The sequence below is a fragment of the Prunus avium genome, chromosome 3, assembly GCF_965620075.1.
Source record: "Prunus avium chromosome 3, drPruAviu1.hap1.1, whole genome shotgun sequence".
In the NCBI taxonomy this organism is placed as follows: Eukaryota; Viridiplantae; Streptophyta; class Magnoliopsida; order Rosales; family Rosaceae; genus Prunus; species Prunus avium.
In genome coordinates this window covers 9,022,262-9,040,245 of record NC_142286.1, presented here as the reverse complement: position 1 = coordinate 9,040,245, position 17,984 = coordinate 9,022,262, and the positions used below count along the sequence as shown (strand labels likewise).

At 37.8% G+C, this 17,984-nt stretch overlaps 3 protein-coding genes across 3 annotated transcripts; 2 read left to right on the top strand and 1 right to left on the bottom strand.

Moving 5' to 3' along the window:
- Positions 1-632: 632 nt before the first annotated feature.
- On the bottom strand, positions 633-3,213 carry LOC110763401 (putative N-acetyltransferase HLS1). The gene is made up of 3 exons (XM_021966183.2): positions 2,960-3,213; positions 2,560-2,687; positions 633-1,581 (listed from the first exon to the last, which is right to left on the bottom strand). Exons 1-3 carry the CDS (start codon positions 3,170-3,172, stop codon positions 693-695), a joined length of 1,230 nt encoding a protein of 409 aa, XP_021821875.2. The 5' UTR covers positions 3,173-3,213; the 3' UTR covers positions 633-692.
- Positions 3,214-10,015: 6,802 nt separating this feature from the next.
- Positions 10,016-11,416, top strand: LOC148295569 (uncharacterized). Its single transcript, XM_088250524.1, has 2 exons — positions 10,016-11,075; positions 11,250-11,416. Exons 1-2 carry the CDS (start codon positions 10,016-10,018, stop codon positions 11,414-11,416), a joined length of 1,227 nt encoding a protein of 408 aa, XP_088106650.1.
- Positions 11,417-13,623: 2,207 nt separating this feature from the next.
- Positions 13,624-16,229, top strand: PLMT (phospholipid N-methyltransferase). The gene is made up of 2 exons (XM_021966155.2): positions 13,624-13,942; positions 15,712-16,229. The coding sequence occupies exons 1-2, from the start codon at positions 13,698-13,700 to the stop codon at positions 15,959-15,961; spliced, it is 495 nt and encodes a 164-aa protein (XP_021821847.1). The 5' UTR covers positions 13,624-13,697; the 3' UTR covers positions 15,962-16,229.
- Positions 16,230-17,984: the final 1,755 nt, after the last annotated feature.

Genomic DNA, 17,984 nt, shown 5'->3' with positions numbered 1-17,984 from the left:
GAGATATTTAGTCATATACTCATTCTTAACACTAATGATATAGATAATTTAGTCCTTTTTGAATTTAATTTTGATTATTAAATTACTTTGATGTCCTATTGAGTGTTTTGGATTTTTTTATGAGGTTTTAAGGTTGGGCTTGTTTTAAGAAATCGATGACAATTTTGTAATTTATAAGAAGTTAAAAGCTTCTTTGTTATGTTGTAAATGACTTTTGGGTGTGTTTTTAAAGTCCATTTCATATAAGGTTTTTTTTTAATAATTAATGTGCCCCTATATTGGGTATAATTATGAATCTCCAAAAAAATATATATATATGAATTTTAACATAAAAGTACTTAAAACAAAAAATCACAAGAAAAATAATACCCAGAATTTAGCTGCATATCTGCTTTAGGCCCTCACAACAAGTGTCAAAGTCCTCAGCTTTTGTTCAACAAAGATTCTGGGACCGCAATATTGCACCCATGGTGGGAATGGCAATTGATCTCTGTATTTCTGATTATTTTATAGTCACCTAAATTGTAGAAGGTTCTTGCTTTTCATTGGTAACATGCTTTCTTTTTTCCTTTTATTTCTTATTTCAGTTGACTTGGATCTAGGGTTATACGTACTGCACTTGCAATTCTATAAGATGTAACTATGAACATGTTTTTTTTTTCTTTCCCTTCTCGACGCAAGTGAGTACATGCCTAAAAGTCACGAGGGTCAACAAAAATATGCGATGAAGAAGAAGATGGAGTGTTGGTCCAGTCAAACTGATCTGATGATGATCTCTCTCCTCCTTGCCTTGCTTCATCAAGCTTCTTGACGCACCACGTGTCTTCTGCCCAAGAAAACTTTCTCCAATGTGGGACCGACTCCCTAACTGGGTCCCTCTGGCCCACCTCAGCCACCACAGCAGCACATCCACGATCATCCCTAGCCATGTTATGCACGAAGTTGCACAAACCCTTCATCAGCCGATTTCCATGCTCCCCTTCCATGTGCAGCCCGTACATGAAATAAACCCCAAATTGCTTAAAGAAATTAGGAAACGAAGGCAATCTGAGCCATGGAAGCCATGCATCTACGATCCTTGTCCCTACACAACATGCATATGTTAGGCTTGAAACTCCCTTCACTTGTAACCTGAACACTTCTTTGGTGTTCCAAACACTAAGGATGGCGAAGTTTGGAGGTAGGGTCCACTTTTGCGGGTCCCATTTTGCGAGGGACTTTTCTGGTAGGGCCATGAAAGTGCCCAAGCTGAGGTTGCAGGCTAAAATGGCGTCTATGTCTTTGGGGAAGAATTCTGATGATTGGGAAAAGAGTTGGCGGTAGATTGAGGCTGCTAGGGTTGTGGGGAGCTGAACAATTGCAATATTATAATTGGCTGATGAAGATATTGGCTTGTAGTGGGCGTGGACTGGTTGGACCAAAATGGTGGGTGTACGAAACTTTTTGTATGCACATTTTATAGTGAACAAATTGATAGAGGCCTCGTTGGTGCAGTCTGTGGCCATATATGCATACTCGGCTCCCTTTTTCTTGCACCATTCTTCTAAATGTCTCACTAGTTTGGTGCCAATGCCTAGCCTCCTGCATGGAAAGTTCACAACAATTTCAATTAAAATGTATAACTAGTTAATATTACGCAAGTACCCTATATCTTCCCAGCGCTAATATACACAAGTAACAATTTATTCTTGCATGCTTCTTTGACATGCATCCTTGGAGGTTTTGTCTAGACACATAGCGAAGAAGGAAAAGGATGAAAACATAAGAATAATAAAATAAAGAAAAGAGGGGATGGATCATGGAGCACACTGTGTGGATGAGGCAATTTAGTAGCAAATCGTACATACAATATGGAAGAAATGAGAGAATGGGATGGGGAGGAGTACATTCCATTAAAAAGAGATTTGATCTGTTATTTTTTTTTATAGCAAAAGTAGCGGCTGGTGGATACATGTGTCGATGACAGGCTAGCTACTTGCATGCTTTTGCTCCTTTCCATGATACCAGGAACATTACGTTTCTCTTTATGCTAGAATCTAATCTCTCTCTCTCTCTCTCTCTCTCTCTGTATGTGGGGTGGGAGTGGGATTAGAATCAAGCTACGATTATTCACATGAGAGAGAGAGAGAGAGAGAGAGAGAGAGAGAGAGAGAGAGAGAGAGAGAGAGAGAGAGAGAGAGAGAGAGAGAGAGTTTGTGCTAAGAAATGTACAGATGGAAATACAAAAGCAAGAGAACAGGTTCTCAGTAGTACAAGGAGCAAACTTGGAGTACAAAAGCAAGAGAAGCCAAAAAGAATAAAGAAGTGAAAATTAATTACTGTGTTTCTTGCTTTCACTATTACCAATACCATCCGAGAAATAAACCAATTTCATGCATAGGATATTACTTAACTATTCAGTGAAAATTATCTTCCTAACATATATTAGAGCTATAAATATATTATATATATGATGTGCATGCTATTATGCTAATGCAGCTAGAACAAAATAATGAATTAATGCGACAAATAAAGTACAAGAAATTAGAGAGAGAGAGAGAGAGAGAGAGAGAGGGGAACCAGTGCGTGGGAGAGACCCTTAGTCCCAAAATATAAGCCAGCTTTACAAAAACTGAATTTCCTCTTGTGGCCTCTTTTACACAACCTCTTATGACACCTACAATCTCATTTTCTCCGTACTCTGCAACCTGTTCACAATTACAATTTTTTTTTGGGGTTACCAATTACATTTCGTTAATTCCAGGAAAACACTCAAATTAAAAATTAAAAAAAAAAAAGTATTTTACTATATATACTATTAATATATGTCGTGCCTAACGTTTTTCTTTCTTCACAAACAAGTCATTATTAGAATAGTAAACCAAATAGGCTTTAGACAACAAGCAATAAAACCCTATGAACCCTCCAAATGCATTTAATTTTGTGATTAGGCATGCATGGAGATGAAGAGGTTAATTACCAGCATAACGTGTGTTGGGAAATGGCGAATGCGACATATAGGGTCACCCATGAGATCAGTGACTAGAGAAGGCTTTCCCCGCTGCCCAAGCTCACACCGCCTCTCCATCTCCTCCACCGCCACCTTATCTCTCTCTTCATATTCTCTCACCACCACTTCAAGTGGCAGCACCAGAGATGGAGAATTTTCAGCAGCTACCTTAGTTGGCACCATAGTAGAGAAAGAAATTAGAACTATGATGCTCAAAGTAGAGTTGGTATTATCTCTCTAGTGTGTTTCTCTGTGCCTCAATCTCTCTTCTTATTTATAAGTAGAGGTGTGCTGATGTGGCACCCCACCAGTTCACACTGCCGCAGGATATGTACCATTCCATTGGGGAATTGACTGGACGTTGTTTCAATTATTGGCTCATAAGTTTGGTTTGGTGTTAGGATTTGATTGGATTTGATAATTCACTATTAAATTGAAGGTATATGTCAAACGAAAAAATGAAGGTAGATGCTAAATATTTTTCATTTTGAAGGGGGTTATTAGCGATACCTTATAAGATGTTGATATTCTACCATTTTATGAGGATTTCATGGGATAAGTTTCCTTCATAAATAAATATCATCTACTTTCAATTTGGACAACACATATCTTACTTTTCTCCGTCTACATACTTTAAATTTAGTAAGTTATCAAATTCAATCCAACACCAAATAAGGTACATGATATCTATGAAGCACACAACATATAATAGAAAATTCAAAGAGAGAGAGAGAGAGAGAGAGAGAGAGAGAGTGGTATTTATCATGTGGAGGACTGTGTCAACTGGGGATTTTTATGATATAACTATATGACTAATGATGATCATATTTTATGACATATGTACACCTATATAGTTTTTTTATGATAGAGGATTCTCTGTGGTCATACATCGATCATTGCACTTTTTATATAGGCAAAATATATAGTGAGGGTATGTATAGTTTTGTTTTGTAAGTATAATAAAATTATGTGGACCACACATCCATTACAGATTTGAGATTCATGTGCCTATGTCTATTTCATCTTTGTGAAAAATGTAATCAGTACGCAATATGAATATACTTGATGTGGCATACTCAAATGTATTCTAGCTAGTTGGATAAAAAAAATTCTTTTATTAGGTAATCTTTTTTCTCAAGACAAGTAATAATTGGAAAGGGAAATTTTAACGCAATATCTCGACCTACGACACAAAAATTAACGCTTTTAATCACTCAAAATCCATATGTAGTCCTTGTTTTTCAATAGCTAATTGGATAACATTTTAATCCAACTATCATATTCTTCTCCTTTTCTCCTTCCCCAAATTTTTTTGTGTGCTAGCATTAAGATTACCAAAATGCATATAATTAAAAGCCTATATATTATGACCACATAGAAACCATTCCCAAATCATATAAATATAAACATAATATACTAATTTTGTATCACCAATTATTGGTGTAGGTAGTAAGAGAGAGAAGCATGCGAGCACCACGTAATTGTTAAGCATGTGAAATGGTCCTGTGAGTACATCATCACCACCAAAAGGAATGATGCTTGCTTCTCAGCTTATATATATACATCAATTGTGGGATTCTTCAAATAACCTTATTTGAAGGATATCTTTGTAGGGCTCACTCCGAATTGTATTTTATTAATCCAAACCGTTTATGTTTTAGATCTCTTTCAAAGATCATCTTTACAAAAAAAAAAATACTTGAATCTGATATCAGTTCACCACTAAATTGAGTTATTGAAATTTTAGTACTTTCTTGAAGCATCGTGTTCGTTGATTTTGTATGACACAATTGAATGTCGAAACGGTTTCTAATTTGTCTAATTTTTTGCAAGGATGATCTATGATGTAGACTTAAAAGATAGATGATTTGGATCGTTGAAAAAAAAAATTGTAAAAGATCTTAAAGAGTGTCCCTTAAATAAAATTATTTGAGATATTCCTAAACCCTACATATATTGTAATTTGTAAACAAGTGTTGCTTTCTTTAATTTGTAAGACTTGGCCAGAGACACGTTGTGTACCTGTGTGATTCAATTTTCCTAGACAAAAGCCTATCTTAGGAAAGAACGTTTTATCTCAAGTCTCAACTATATATGGTCGTTTGATATTCGACATATTTACTAGGATTGTAATACGCAGTTGTTCATAAACAGAAATGAGACATCATCAGCACACTCACAAAAAAGAAAAAAGAAAAAAAAAGGACGTCATTGTCAACAAAAAGGCCTGAAATATCCTACTGGATAGATTATGACCATCCATATGTTCGCACATCAGCCAAAATGTACTTCATTATCTTGTCCCCATTTGACCTCGAGCCCCGTACCTCTATACTTATAGGACTCCAATATAATCCCAAAAGAATAAAACTAAATTGTACCACATTTACACTTATGCATTCTTGGTTAGTTCTTTAAAAATTAATATCTTTAAGGTGGATAAGGGACTTGTAATTCAAGTGATTAAGAGCGTTTATCATTTCACTTAGGTCTTCGGTTCAATTTCTTCTTTCTATAATATCGCTCATATAATAAAAAATAATAAAAAATGCCTTTGGGGTCCAAATAATTGCCTAACGTGTCATCACACAAGTTCAACAGAGTTCATAATGTGACTGCACATGAGGAAGGATGTTAACTTGATATACAATATTATTAGCATATTTTTAAGAAGCTTTTAAATTTTAATTTAAATCTAGTGTTTAAAACATTTTTTTTTATAAAGATGGAATGCATGCGCATGTGAAGCTCATCTATATAATTGGGTTTCGTGTATGAGAGATCTTACCTTCTCCAATGGATTAAATTAGCATTAAGCCAAGAGCCTTTGACAAGGTAAATTTGTCTTGCCTCATTTGCCTTGTATCTTGGAGATGCTCACCGAAGAGAATTGTTGATCAATTATCGAACCTTTGGTATATATGGCCATTATCTCCGCAATCTGTGCACTCTTTCTAGTTGCATAAAGGTGCATACAAAGATAAATTAGGGTGTTTAATTGAATTATAATTTGGGGCATGCAAGTTTTATTCTTGTTCACTGTTGGTGTGGCAAAAACAAAGAAAAAAGAAGAAGTGATGTATGTATCTGCCCTCTTTCTTGTTTTGAGAATATTCCCTCATTTTACAAACATGATCAAAATGACCATGCTTTGCATAATCTTATCCTCATGCTCCTTTTTACTACTAAATATTTTTAAAAAATTTAAAAGATCATTCCTATTTAGATGGGCGATAACACACTAAACTCACACACACACACAATACAGATGTTAGGACTCGAACCCAGGACCTTTCCTGGAGGGAGCATTTGCTCCAAACCACTATACTAGTGGGTTCTTTGTACTAATGGAAATATGTAATTGGCATAAATCCAAGAAATATTTATTTTGAAGTGATCCAATTATTGCTACCACCAATTTGTTGATTAATTTTCACATGATTGGTTTAATAATTGTAATAACGAAGTAAACTTTTTGGTCTAAGATTTATTGGCAAGTTGGGTTGACTGTATTGATGGTAAAAGTTCAGAATAATATTCCAGATTAGCTAGAAGCAAAGTGAAACAAATGGTTTATAGGAAATTTGGTTCTCAACATATATAAATGAATATACAAAAGAAATGCCATGGAATCGATTCAAGTCCCTTGCTTTATAAAGCTGCTTTACATTATGCAATCGCACGGTTTAAGTCCTTGGTTCCAAACGGTATGTATACGTATGGTTTAGAAAAAAAATTCCTACAACTATAAGCATATGAGTCTCCTGTCATTTCCGTAACTTTTTCTTTTCTTTTTTATCTGTTAAAAACATATATATTCTCCTATACCGCGTCCAGACGTATATTTTCTTCTTTCATGTCAAACGTCATAAAAAGCACAAAAATGATGCATACCCAGTTGCTCATAAATTCTTGACAAGATTTAGATGATATATTCTTTATAGGTAGAGCAGCCAAAAGAGAAAACTTGTTGTTGGTTTCCACTTGCAAACAATCACATTGCCATAGCAGTGTGAAAATCATGCAGATATCCATAATGCGTTTTCAAACTTTTCAAATGAATATATATGCAAGGTACATGCATGTCCTGCTTTGCCAAAAAAAGGGGTAGGCTTTTTCTCTTGGCACCTGGCATCACATGGGACAAGTGGTCCATGATCATCACCTAAAAATAAAAATTTGTGGCGCCGCCTATATGAATAGGAAAGAAGATGGAAAACCATGTGAACTTGCTCTCATTGACTAGCACCAAGACCTTGTAGGCATTTGGCATCCTCCCCTTCTTTTAAAGTTTTAGGTTGCCTGAGAAAGCTGGTAGTTCAAACTTAATTTGAAGGACAAACTACAGTAAATCCCCCAATTTATAGGGTCATTTACGAGTTCATACCCGATTTTGGGGACATTTACCAGTACATACTCAATGTCGTGGAAATCCTATAATTTGCCCCCTCCGTTAGCGAGATCGTCAGAAAATCCGTTATCTGCCTACGTGGCATCTAGCTGGACAATTTTTTAAGAGCATTTTCGGCATCTCATGTCCATGGGTTTCGCGCCCAAACAATACGTGGTGCTCTTTAATTCAAAACAAAAAACAAAAAAAACACCAAATCGATTTCCAGATACTCGTCCAGAGGCCCCCCAAATCGATTTCCAGATACTCGATCGAAAGCACAGAGAAGGCTGGGTTGCTGTAAGTTGAGATGCCGTGGGGTTTTCGTCCTCCTAGCTGTCGTGCTCCTCGTTACTGTAAGTTGCTTGGGGTTTTATTCCTTCTAGCTTTTTGGTTTCGTCATAAAGGGCTTGTGGTTTTGTTGTTTCTGAACCTTTGATTTGCTTTGAAGTGTGCTTGAGAGTGATATTTGTGGTCCATGGTCCATTTATGTCGGTGTGTTGTTGGAAAAGCATTATAAAAAAAACACTTTTTTTTGTCAGACCAACCTGCTTTGGATTCCAGACAATACTCAGTGGTCCAAAACCTTTGCATTTGTTTATGTCCTTGTTTATTCACCATTTCTGTATTCAACAATTGTTTATTGATAGGTTTGACTATTATGTGGCTTTGTAGGTGAAGATGATAAGTTTACTATTCGAATGAACCATGGGGGTTCTATATGTGACAACCTGTATGTAAATGGGACTATGAACTTCATTGATTTTTGCAATAAGGACCAAATGTCTATATTTGAAATTGGTCTAATGGTTAAGGAGTTAGGCTATGATGGTATAGTGTTATATCACTATGAGCTTCCCAACTCTTCTTCTGTAAAAAAAAGCTTCTCTCTGATGAAGATGTTATGAAAATGTGTGAATGTGTGAATGTGTGCCAAGAGTGAGGAAGATAGATATTTATTTGACACAATTGACTGATGACCCTTATACCTTTTTAAACAAACACAAACAAATTGAGCTGCAAAGGGTGGAAGGTTCCGGGGTACAAAAACATAGGTCAGTGGTGAGTGAGGATCTAGGATATGTTGATTGTAGTCCTGTTGTTCCTTATAAGAGAATTAGCAATGTTGAGCAACCAACTAAATATCTTGAGCCACATAAGGTGAAGATAGTGGAGAGCAGTGAATGATGTTGGGGATTTTTCATAACCTGAGGCACCAAAGAAGGGAAAGGGTAAAACAGTGGCTAAGGCACCAAAGAAGGGAAATGGTACAAGGTCTTCAAAGGGTAAAGTAGTGGTTGCACCTCAGGCACCAAAGAGGGGAATGGCTACAAGGTCTTCAAAGGGTAAATGTGTGGCAATGACAAGTGCAACAGAAGGGGAAAATAGTGATGCATCCTTATCTGATGCATCTAGTTTTGTTGACAGTGAGTATGGGAGGGATAACATTGACGAGATCGCTGAGGAAAACAATTTTTTGCAACAGTGGATTAGAGACCATGCCCTAGTTGAAGATACTTTTCGGCCTCTTGAAGATGAAGAGAGAAATGAGGGTGAAGGTGGTGTTGTTAATAAGGGTGAAAGTGGTGCTATTAATGAGGGTGAATGTGGGGTCCGTAATTCTGACAACTTGACAGGTGGGGACCAACCTTCATAGATTGGTCAAAGTGGGGACCACCTTTCATAGACTCCTCAAAATGAAGACCACCCTTTACACACTGGTCAAAATGAAAACCAACCTTCACAGACTAGTCAAAATAGGGAGCTGCCTTCTCGAACTAAGGATTTTCACTATATAGATCTTCAAGACACCAGATTGGAAGAGGTGGATCAAGCAGTGGAGGATGAGTTGAGAAGTGTTCGTTCAGATCAAGATGATGAAACAGTTGCAAGGGTGAAAAAAATTCAAACACTATAACCATGAAACAGACAAACAAAACTCTGTATTTGATACTGGAATGATATTTAGTGACTACAAGGTTTTTAGAGAAGCTGTTCGTGAATATTGCTCGTTGAGTGGGAAACATGTTACTTTCACAAGAAATGAAAGGTATAAGCTGAAGGCAGTGTGTAAAGCAGTGAGTTGTCCTTGGCAGATTTATGTGGCTTGAAAAAACCCTACAAATCGAAGCTTGGTGGTGAAATACTATAATCCTATTCATAATTGTGTTAGAGTATTTGAAAACACACAAGCCTCAAGTAAATTGTTGAGAGATAAGTTCCTGCCTAGAATTCAGTCCAATCCCACGATGCCTCCACAGTTTATAGTGAACCCAGCCTCTTCTGAGTTTAAAGTAGGTATATCTAGGATGAAAGCTTACAGGGCAAAGGCAGAGGCGCTTCGAATCATTGAAGGAACAATTGCTGAGCAATATGCCATGCTCTGGGATTATTGCCATGAGCTAGAAGACAAAAACTCTGGCTCTACAACAAAGATGCACTGTGAGTTTGTTGATGGTGAAACAGTTTTTAAGCGATTGTACATTTGTTTAGAACCATTAAAGATAGGGTTTAAGATGAACTGTAGGCCTTTTATTGGGTTAGATGCATGCCATTTAAAAGAGGTTTATGGTGGACAATTGCTTACAGCAGTTGGGATCGATCCCAATAATGAGACTTGAGTGATAGCATATGCTATGGTTGAGATGGAAACACGGGAGTCATGGACATGGTTCATTGATCCGTTGGCCAAGGATGTGGACATTGTTAATTCCCATGGATGGGCCTTTATATTTGACAAGCAAAAAGGACTGCCTGGTGCATTTGAAGACATTGTGCCTAATGCTAAGACAAGATTCTGTGTGAGGCACCTTTGGGATAACTTCAACAAAACTTATAAAGGTAAAGTTTTGAGGGATCAGTTATGGACCTGTGCTAGATCTACCAATGTGCCTTCTTTTAAGTATCAAATGGAAGTAATGAAGACCTTAGATAGCAATGCTTGGGAGTGGGTTGCTGAGAAGCCACCAACACAATGGTCTAAGTCTCATTTCAGAACACTTATTAAGTGTGACATGCTGCAAAATAACTTGTGTGAAAGCTTCAACAATAGTATCAAGACAGCAAGGGACAAGCCAATTATCACAATGCTAGAGATGATCAGGTGCTTGTTGATGAGAAGGATCCAGTGGAGGAGGGACAAGATGAGCAGTTGGCCTCATCAAATATGCAAGAACATTTTTTACCATGTCCAAGACAAAAAATTAGAAGCATGCAATTGTACTGTGCAATGGTCTGGTGGTCCTAAAAATCAAGTGGATGCAGGAAGAGGTGACCAATATATAGTGGACTTGGATAACCACACTTGTTCTTGCAGAAAGTTGGACTTGTCAGACATTCCTTGTGCTCATGGAATTGCTTACAAAGGAGGGACAACTGTGGAGGATTATGTGCATTCATACTACAACAAAGACAGTTACATGACCCTCTATAACAATCTGATTATGCCAATTAATGGGTCACAACTATGGGAGAAGACCAACCAAACAACAATAAAGCCACTAGCCTACACTAGACAACCTGGAAGACCTAGAAATGTGAGGATAAAAGGAGCTGAAGAGAGAATAGATAAGACTGGGAAAAAATGGTTGGGAAGACAAGGAATGCAAATGAGGTGCAGTATTTGTGGCTCAATTGGCCATAACAAAACCACTCACCATCAAAATCTACCTCAAAAGGAAAAACCCCTATCAAGGGGTAAAGGAAGACCAAGAAAAATACCTAACCAAGACCCTGCAATTGCTGCTGTGAGTGCCTATTATTATTGCTAGCCTATTTATGAAACTATTTTGTTGTTTCTTCCTTATCACCTGAAACTGTTTTCCTGTTTGACACCAATATAACCTAAAACTGTTTTTTTCTCTGTGGAAGAAGCAAAAGTAGCTGGAAGAGCAAGGAGAAAGCTTGCATATGTAAGGGCAAAGGCTGCTGCTGCTGCAAAGAAGGCTGCACTAAATGCTTCACTAAATGCTTCCCATCCAAATGCAGTTGATACTGCTAGAATTGGATTGAAAGCATCCAAGAGACAGAGAGCATAGGCTCTTAGTTCTTAGTTTATGCCATGTATTGTATTTTGGACTAGTACAACTTTTGGTTTTGTGATGTGGCCATTTTGTCAAATTTTGGTAACTTTTTCCATGACTTGGAAATGGTTGTATTCCAGATTAGGTGATCATGTTCATTTTGTATTTTGAGCTGCAAATGTTGGAAAAGTATGTATGTATTTTGAACTCAATATATAATGGAAATTGCTTTGAAGCAAACAGTCTGTGCATTTGGAAATTGCCTAACATTTCATACATAAACATATTTCATACAAATTGACATGGGAGATTACACAAAACATGCCTTTCATACACATAAAGCAATTTGATTGCCAAAATATCCCACAAATGGCCACAAAAAACATCACCCAAGTCTCCTAAATTCTAGACCATAAAATTGAAGTGCTAATTTCCCGTTCTTGAAAGATCCAGCGTCTCTCCATTCCAGTACTAGCATGTGAAATTAGCACTTCAATTAAGATTGTCATATGTGGACTATTGAAACGATTACATAAGGAAGAAGAGGAAAACCGAAAATTGAAAATAGAGGTTGGAGCTGCCTTGAAAGCACAAAGATTCCTTACATAATCGTTTCAATAGTCCACATATCACAATTTTCGACCTTTCGCATACTTGTGAATCATACCATTCAAAGAATGCACAACCTCTTCTTACCCCATAATCGACTCAACCCCAAAATCTTCTCCCAGGGTTGTTGTCAGTCCACGACGTCGTCAGACGACATTGATTGCCGCAGTGACAAATGGGCGGGCCCACTTCGCATCTTCGATTTGCAGACATTGTTAACCTTGTCGACATCGTCGTCTTCATCGTCTTCATCTTCTTCGAATTGGAACCTAGGCAACAAATTCTGTCGATTTGGGGTTTAGGGTATGAGGGGTGTGGGGGTGTTTCGAAGTTAAGCTTGGGGTAAAGAGCGCCACGTGTTGTTTGGGCGCGAAACCCATGGACATGAGATGCCGAAAATGCCCTCAAAAAATCATCCAGCTAGATACCACGTAGGCAGATAACGGATTTTTTTACGATCTCGTTAACAGAGGAGGCAAATTGTAAGGTTCCCACGACGTTGAGTATGTACTGGTAAATGTCCCCAAAATCGGGTATGAACTCGTAAATGACCCTATAGGTTGGGGGGTTTACTGTAGTTTGTCCTAATTTGAAAGAGTGAGTGTGGTACTCATCATCTATTAAAAGAAATATGAGACTTGCTACTACCTTCTCCGTTAACCTTGTATCTGCTCATTTTTCTGCCTCGTCCAGTAGCGCGTGGTGTGGTTTCATAATTGAAACCGTCTATTTTATTGCGATACTTCAAGGATCATTTCTATGAAAACAAAAGTGTTTTCTCTATTTATTTCATCACAATTAGATGAGTAACTAATTTTTTATTTGGCTGATTTTTAGGGATAGGTGTGGCCCGACGTGGTTTGATTTATACCTCAAATCGTACAATGAACAAATGCAACATCATGAGGGAGTGAGGTTTCAATTTGGTTAGATTTGGTTTGGTTTGATTATTTCCCTATCATATAAGCAATTAAGCAAATAGTTTATATTCTCTTATTACATATACCACAGGGAGCATCATATTGTAAGTTTAATTAATTAATTAATTATATATATATATATATATATATATATATATATATATATATTTAATGGTTGATATTGATGTGTGGGATAAAACATAGATGGTTTGGTTTGGTTTGGTTTAGGTGGTTCAGAATAGACAAACCGAACTGAAAATAATTAATTGCAGTTTGATTGGGTATAATCCAAAATTAAGTATTTTTAATGTGAAAACCGAATCAAACAACAAATTGGTTTGGTTTGATTGGTCTGAACAATTCATTCGATTTTCTGTGTTGAGAGTGAATCCCACGTCGGGAAATTATAGCCTAGTTAAATGATTTTGAGTCTCTTTAACCATCATTACCGATTGATGCGTTACATCCTCACATTCTAATATTTTGTCCAATTGCAATCTTAGGTCTTCTTAAACAATGTCCCTCGATTGGATCATCAACATCTGACATCCATAGGCGGGCCCTTTATGTATGGTTCCCAAAGATGAGAAAACCCGAAGCCTGCTACACATTGGGCTATGAGAATGGGCCTCTGTACCTGGCCATGGTACGGCCCTTGTCCCACTTCGAAATTCACACAAACACCACACAATACCTCAGCTCAGATTCGCTGCACCACAGATGAAGGAATTTTCCCGAGAAAGTGAGAGAAGATCAGGTGAAAAGAAATGGGGATAGCAGCTGCACTAGGTCTGCTTTCACCCTTCCCATTCTACTATTGGCTATGGACTTACCCACAAACATGGGTGGACCTGTGTGGGAAAGGGCGTGACCCATGCACAGTGATGGCTTATGTGTCTCATTTCCTCAAACTGATTCAGTTCCTCTCTCTCTTCTCAGTCTCCACCCTCACTTGGCCTCCCCTTCTTTACTTCTGGCCCCTCATTGCCTTTGGCCAGTTCCTCAACTTCAGGTCAGTCCAGCTATATTCATTTACACATATTCATGTGTTTTTAATTGTTGTGTGATTGGAAGCTCACTATATCATGTTCATTTTGCCACGTTGACAAGATTTTGGGACATTGGTAGTTTTCAGTTTAATTTGGATGTGTTGATGTGGAAAGATTGGAGAGTAGTTGTTTGTTCACTGACCCATGTGCAACTAATATATGGGTTCATTGATTAGGCAGTTTGTGAAGCTCTGTCTTTTAATGGCAGGAATTAATTTACCTGAATTGAATATGTATGACACTTGCAGAGTTCTTTACGGTTGTTTGGGCACTGAGGTTGTTGGCCATCTTCTTTTTGTCAAACATATAGGATTGAGAAAATTCCTTTTAATCATCTTTAATTAGTTCTTGTTCTAGAACTGATGGTTCAGGGCAAATGGTTTTCATGTTGGCCATTGTTATGTGTCATGCTGCACAGCTGCAGCCTATGGCAGGTTGTTTGCTTTTAAAATGAATTCCCTTAATGGGTACTGGTGATGCCTATATTTTTCATGTCTGATGTGAAGTGCAGGGTGCATTTTAGTCCACACCAAACGTGGTTCAGCTCGTATTTGTGATCCTAGAATAGACAAAGTGATGTGAGATCTGTCATCATTTCTACCAACATCCTTTTTCAAATGCTTCTTGAAGGTTATGGCACATTACAGGCCATTCTTTCTTCTTGTGCGTCTATAGACAGCTAATCCTAGTTAATGGGAAAGGAGGCCTTTTTGTGTAAAAATCCTGACTGAGAGAAGAAAGATTCATTGAATTTATGAAATCATATAATTCATATGAATGAAATATTCTGGTATGGCTAGTTAAATATAGTGATTTTCATGAGGGTTGGGAAATGATTTTCCTTGATGGTGTAATGGAAGAAGGAAAGAGTAAGGGTTCAGACAAAACTAGCGTGTGTACTTTTAATGTAATGATTCTCCTTAGTAGGCATCTGTTAGAAGAATCAATATGCTAGAACTGGTGTTTGGTTGATGCACCATTATGTTCTTTCATGGTGAACATCTGCTTGAACACATTACAAATTATGTGTGTTATCCCTGTCAGTTAAACTTTTTAAGGTAAAGTTTATGCTCCCCATCCCAAAGAAAACGAGTTTAGACTTGTAGGGTAATGCAAGAAAGAGGGAGATAAGGAGAAGAGAGTACTGAGTAGCATCTTGTGATAGTTATTCTTGCGGCAAGAATCTTGCCCATAAAGAATAAATCCGATTGGAGGAAATTTCCACCCTCTGATGATCCATTCTGTCCCACTGCCCAAGACAACGCAGAGGATGAAGAGTTTGGATGGGGAGTGTGACCCCTATCAGCCTACTCCACTCGGTAGCTATACTAAGGCATTACTGCATTTACTACACTTAATAAACTAGTTTGTTCAGTGAATTGAATTTATCTGCAAGGGTCCTTGATAGTAAGATAGGCCTAAAGTGAGGAAGGACTCATTAATTCCATTGGTTGTTAAAGTATGAAAATGTCCTTGATTTGAAATCTCTCTTTGAAGCTCAGTTTGTCTCAACCGTAAGCTAGATGTAACTGTAGCCTACATTCCAATTATATGGTGGTCAGCAAGAAACTATAGCATGGAATGTTTAAAAGAACTATGAAATCTCTTAATCATTAAATGTAGCCTGTAACTTATGTCTATCCAAGAGTTCAGCAGCAGGGATTTTAAGCTGCCAAGTAAAGATTGATTGTTCCAAATATCTATATCTGATTATTTTCCTGTCAATTTTTAGGGTCTATCAGTTGCTCGGCGAATCTGGTACTTATTATGGAGTACGTTTTGGGAAGAACATTCCCTGGGTGACAGAATTTCCATTTGGGTACATAAAAGATCCTCAGTATGTGGGAAGTATTTTAAGTCTTCTCGCATGCCTGTGGTGTGTACCATTTCGATACATTTTGTTGTGGACGTTGGGCTATGTTGTAATGATACAAGTGGAGTCAAAGGAAGATCCTACAACTCGTGCAAAGCCACCTTCGTAATTCAACATTTTGAATTAGACCAGAGAATCAGTCATGTTTAGAACACCAAAAGTTGTTGAATTGAGATTGCAGTAGGTTTTTCTTCTCTTTTGTCCTGCGTCATTCATGTCGAATTTGGTTTCTCTGTCATCTGCCATAACATCTTATGTAATGACATTGATTCATTAATCCTGCGTAAGGTACTATCTATTGCAGTCACCCTCACCTAAGGACCTAAAAATAAAGTCCTGTGAGCAACTATTTAATAAAAACCTTTGGATTAATCCAACGGCGCTTGTTGTTAGTAGTTTAAACCCTCATTCATACTCCTTGTTCTACTCCTTCTAACCATTCTAACCCAAAAATATAAAAACTTAATAATAATAAACTTGGGTTACACGTTTATCCCTGTCCCTTCCTCCCCAGTCATCTTTCTACCCCTCCCCATTCTCATCGCTGTTTCCGAACATAGGTACAAAAGAAATCATATTCTTGTAGGAGCAAGGCTTATAAAAGCGTATGGCTAGCCAATTCCTATTGTCAACTGAAAAGCATACACGATAAATAAATATTAGAAGAAGATGAAGTGTTTTTGTTAGGGTGGAGAGAAGAAGCTTATGTTAATTCTCAGTTACTTTAATTTCTGGGGTTTTTCTGTGCAAATACAGAGTGGCAGTTTGAGTTGTGGATCCCTGTCGCATGGAGTCCGGGACGTCTCTTATGATTCAATCAAGGTCACTATGATTAGTGTAGAAAAGGTTTATCTTTACTGATTTGAGAAGGATACAAGAATACAATATTTATAAAGGGGATTTTAATGTAACAGTCCTATACTAATTACAAAGTAAATTACAAATTAATCTCATAACTGAAAACTGTTACAAATCATATCGAATTGATCTCATTGATTTGGTGGTAACTGATGTAACTACTTAACACTCCCCCGCAAACTTAACTCCAGGGAGGTGACAAGTTTGGAAACGAGACGATTGAACCAATCTGTGGGTAAACCTTTGGCGAAAACGTCAACCAATTGGTGTGTAGAGGGAATAAATTGAACTTGTTGACTTCTAGTGGCAATGCCTTCACGAACAAAATGATAATCAAGACCAAAATTTTGTGTGTGAGAATGAAAGACCGGATTAGTTGCCGTGTAAGTAGCTGAAAGATTGTCACAATTAATAATAATTGGACAAGGGAGAGAATACCGAAGTTCACGTAAAAGGCCTTGAATACAAATAGTATCAGCACATGCATAAGCTAGAGCGCGGTATTCGGCTTCGGTGCTAGATTGAGACACTGTACGTTGCTTCTTGGCACTCCATGAAATGAGATTGGGTCCCAAAAAGATACACTACCCTATAGTTGATTGACGAGTGTCTGGACACCTTGCTCAATCGGCATCCGAGTATGCAAAAGTAGAGAAGAATCATTGGAATTGCAAAGGGATAAACCATGGCCAAGAGTTCCTTTGCGGTAATGAAGTATCTGTTTCATAGCCTCCAAATGTGTATCACTAGGAGAACTCATGAATTGAGAAACATGTTGAACTGTGTAGGCTATACCGGGGTGAGTTGTGGTGAGATACTGAAGACCACCCACGAGTTGGCGATATGGAGTTGGATTAGTAAGGGGAGACCCATCAGTGCAAGAAGCAAAGGTTTGGGATAGTGCTGTGCGGTTGGACCGCAAATACCGGAAACCGGCGGTTTCCGATCAATATTTCAGGTCGGCAAACCGTTGACTATTCTGGTCAATGACCGGTTGCGGTTGGACGACCGAGCCGAAATACGGCGGATGCGGATGCGGTTGCAGGATACCAAAGCCGTCAGCAACCGCAACCGACCGATATATATATATATATATACATATATATTAAAATATATTTTTAATACACCTGGCCGAAGAAACTAGAGCTTGAGATCGACTCTCCCTCATTTCATTTCATTCCCTTCAAATTCGAACCCTAGTCGTCTCTGAATTTCCTCCTTTCCTCATCTTCCCTTTGAATCTGAGAAACAGGAGGCCAAAAACCCCACCAAAC

Bases quoted from the DNA above. Each gene is read 5' to 3' on its own strand.
- LOC110763401 (XM_021966183.2), bottom strand. From the start codon at position 3,172: ATGGTGCCAACTAAGGTAGCTGCTGAAAATTCTCCATCTCTGGTGCTG. The intron at 2,688-2,959 runs GTAATTAACCTC...AATTGTGAACAG, and splicing joins TCCCAACACACGTTATGCTG to GTTGCAGAGTACGGAGAAAA. The intron at 1,582-2,559 runs GTTCCCCTCTCT...CTTTCCATGCAG, and splicing joins AGGGTCTCTCCCACGCACTG to GAGGCTAGGCATTGGCACCA.
- LOC148295569 (XM_088250524.1), top strand. From the start codon at position 10,016: ATGGTTGAGATGGAAACACGGGAGTCATGGACATGGTTCATTGATCCG. The intron at 11,076-11,249 runs GTAAAGGAAGAC...TCTCTGTGGAAG, and splicing joins GGAAAAACCCCTATCAAGGG to AAGCAAAAGTAGCTGGAAGA.
- PLMT (XM_021966155.2), top strand. From the start codon at position 13,698: ATGGGGATAGCAGCTGCACTAGGTCTGCTTTCACCCTTCCCATTCTAC. The intron at 13,943-15,711 runs GTCAGTCCAGCT...GTCAATTTTTAG, and splicing joins GGCCAGTTCCTCAACTTCAG to GGTCTATCAGTTGCTCGGCG.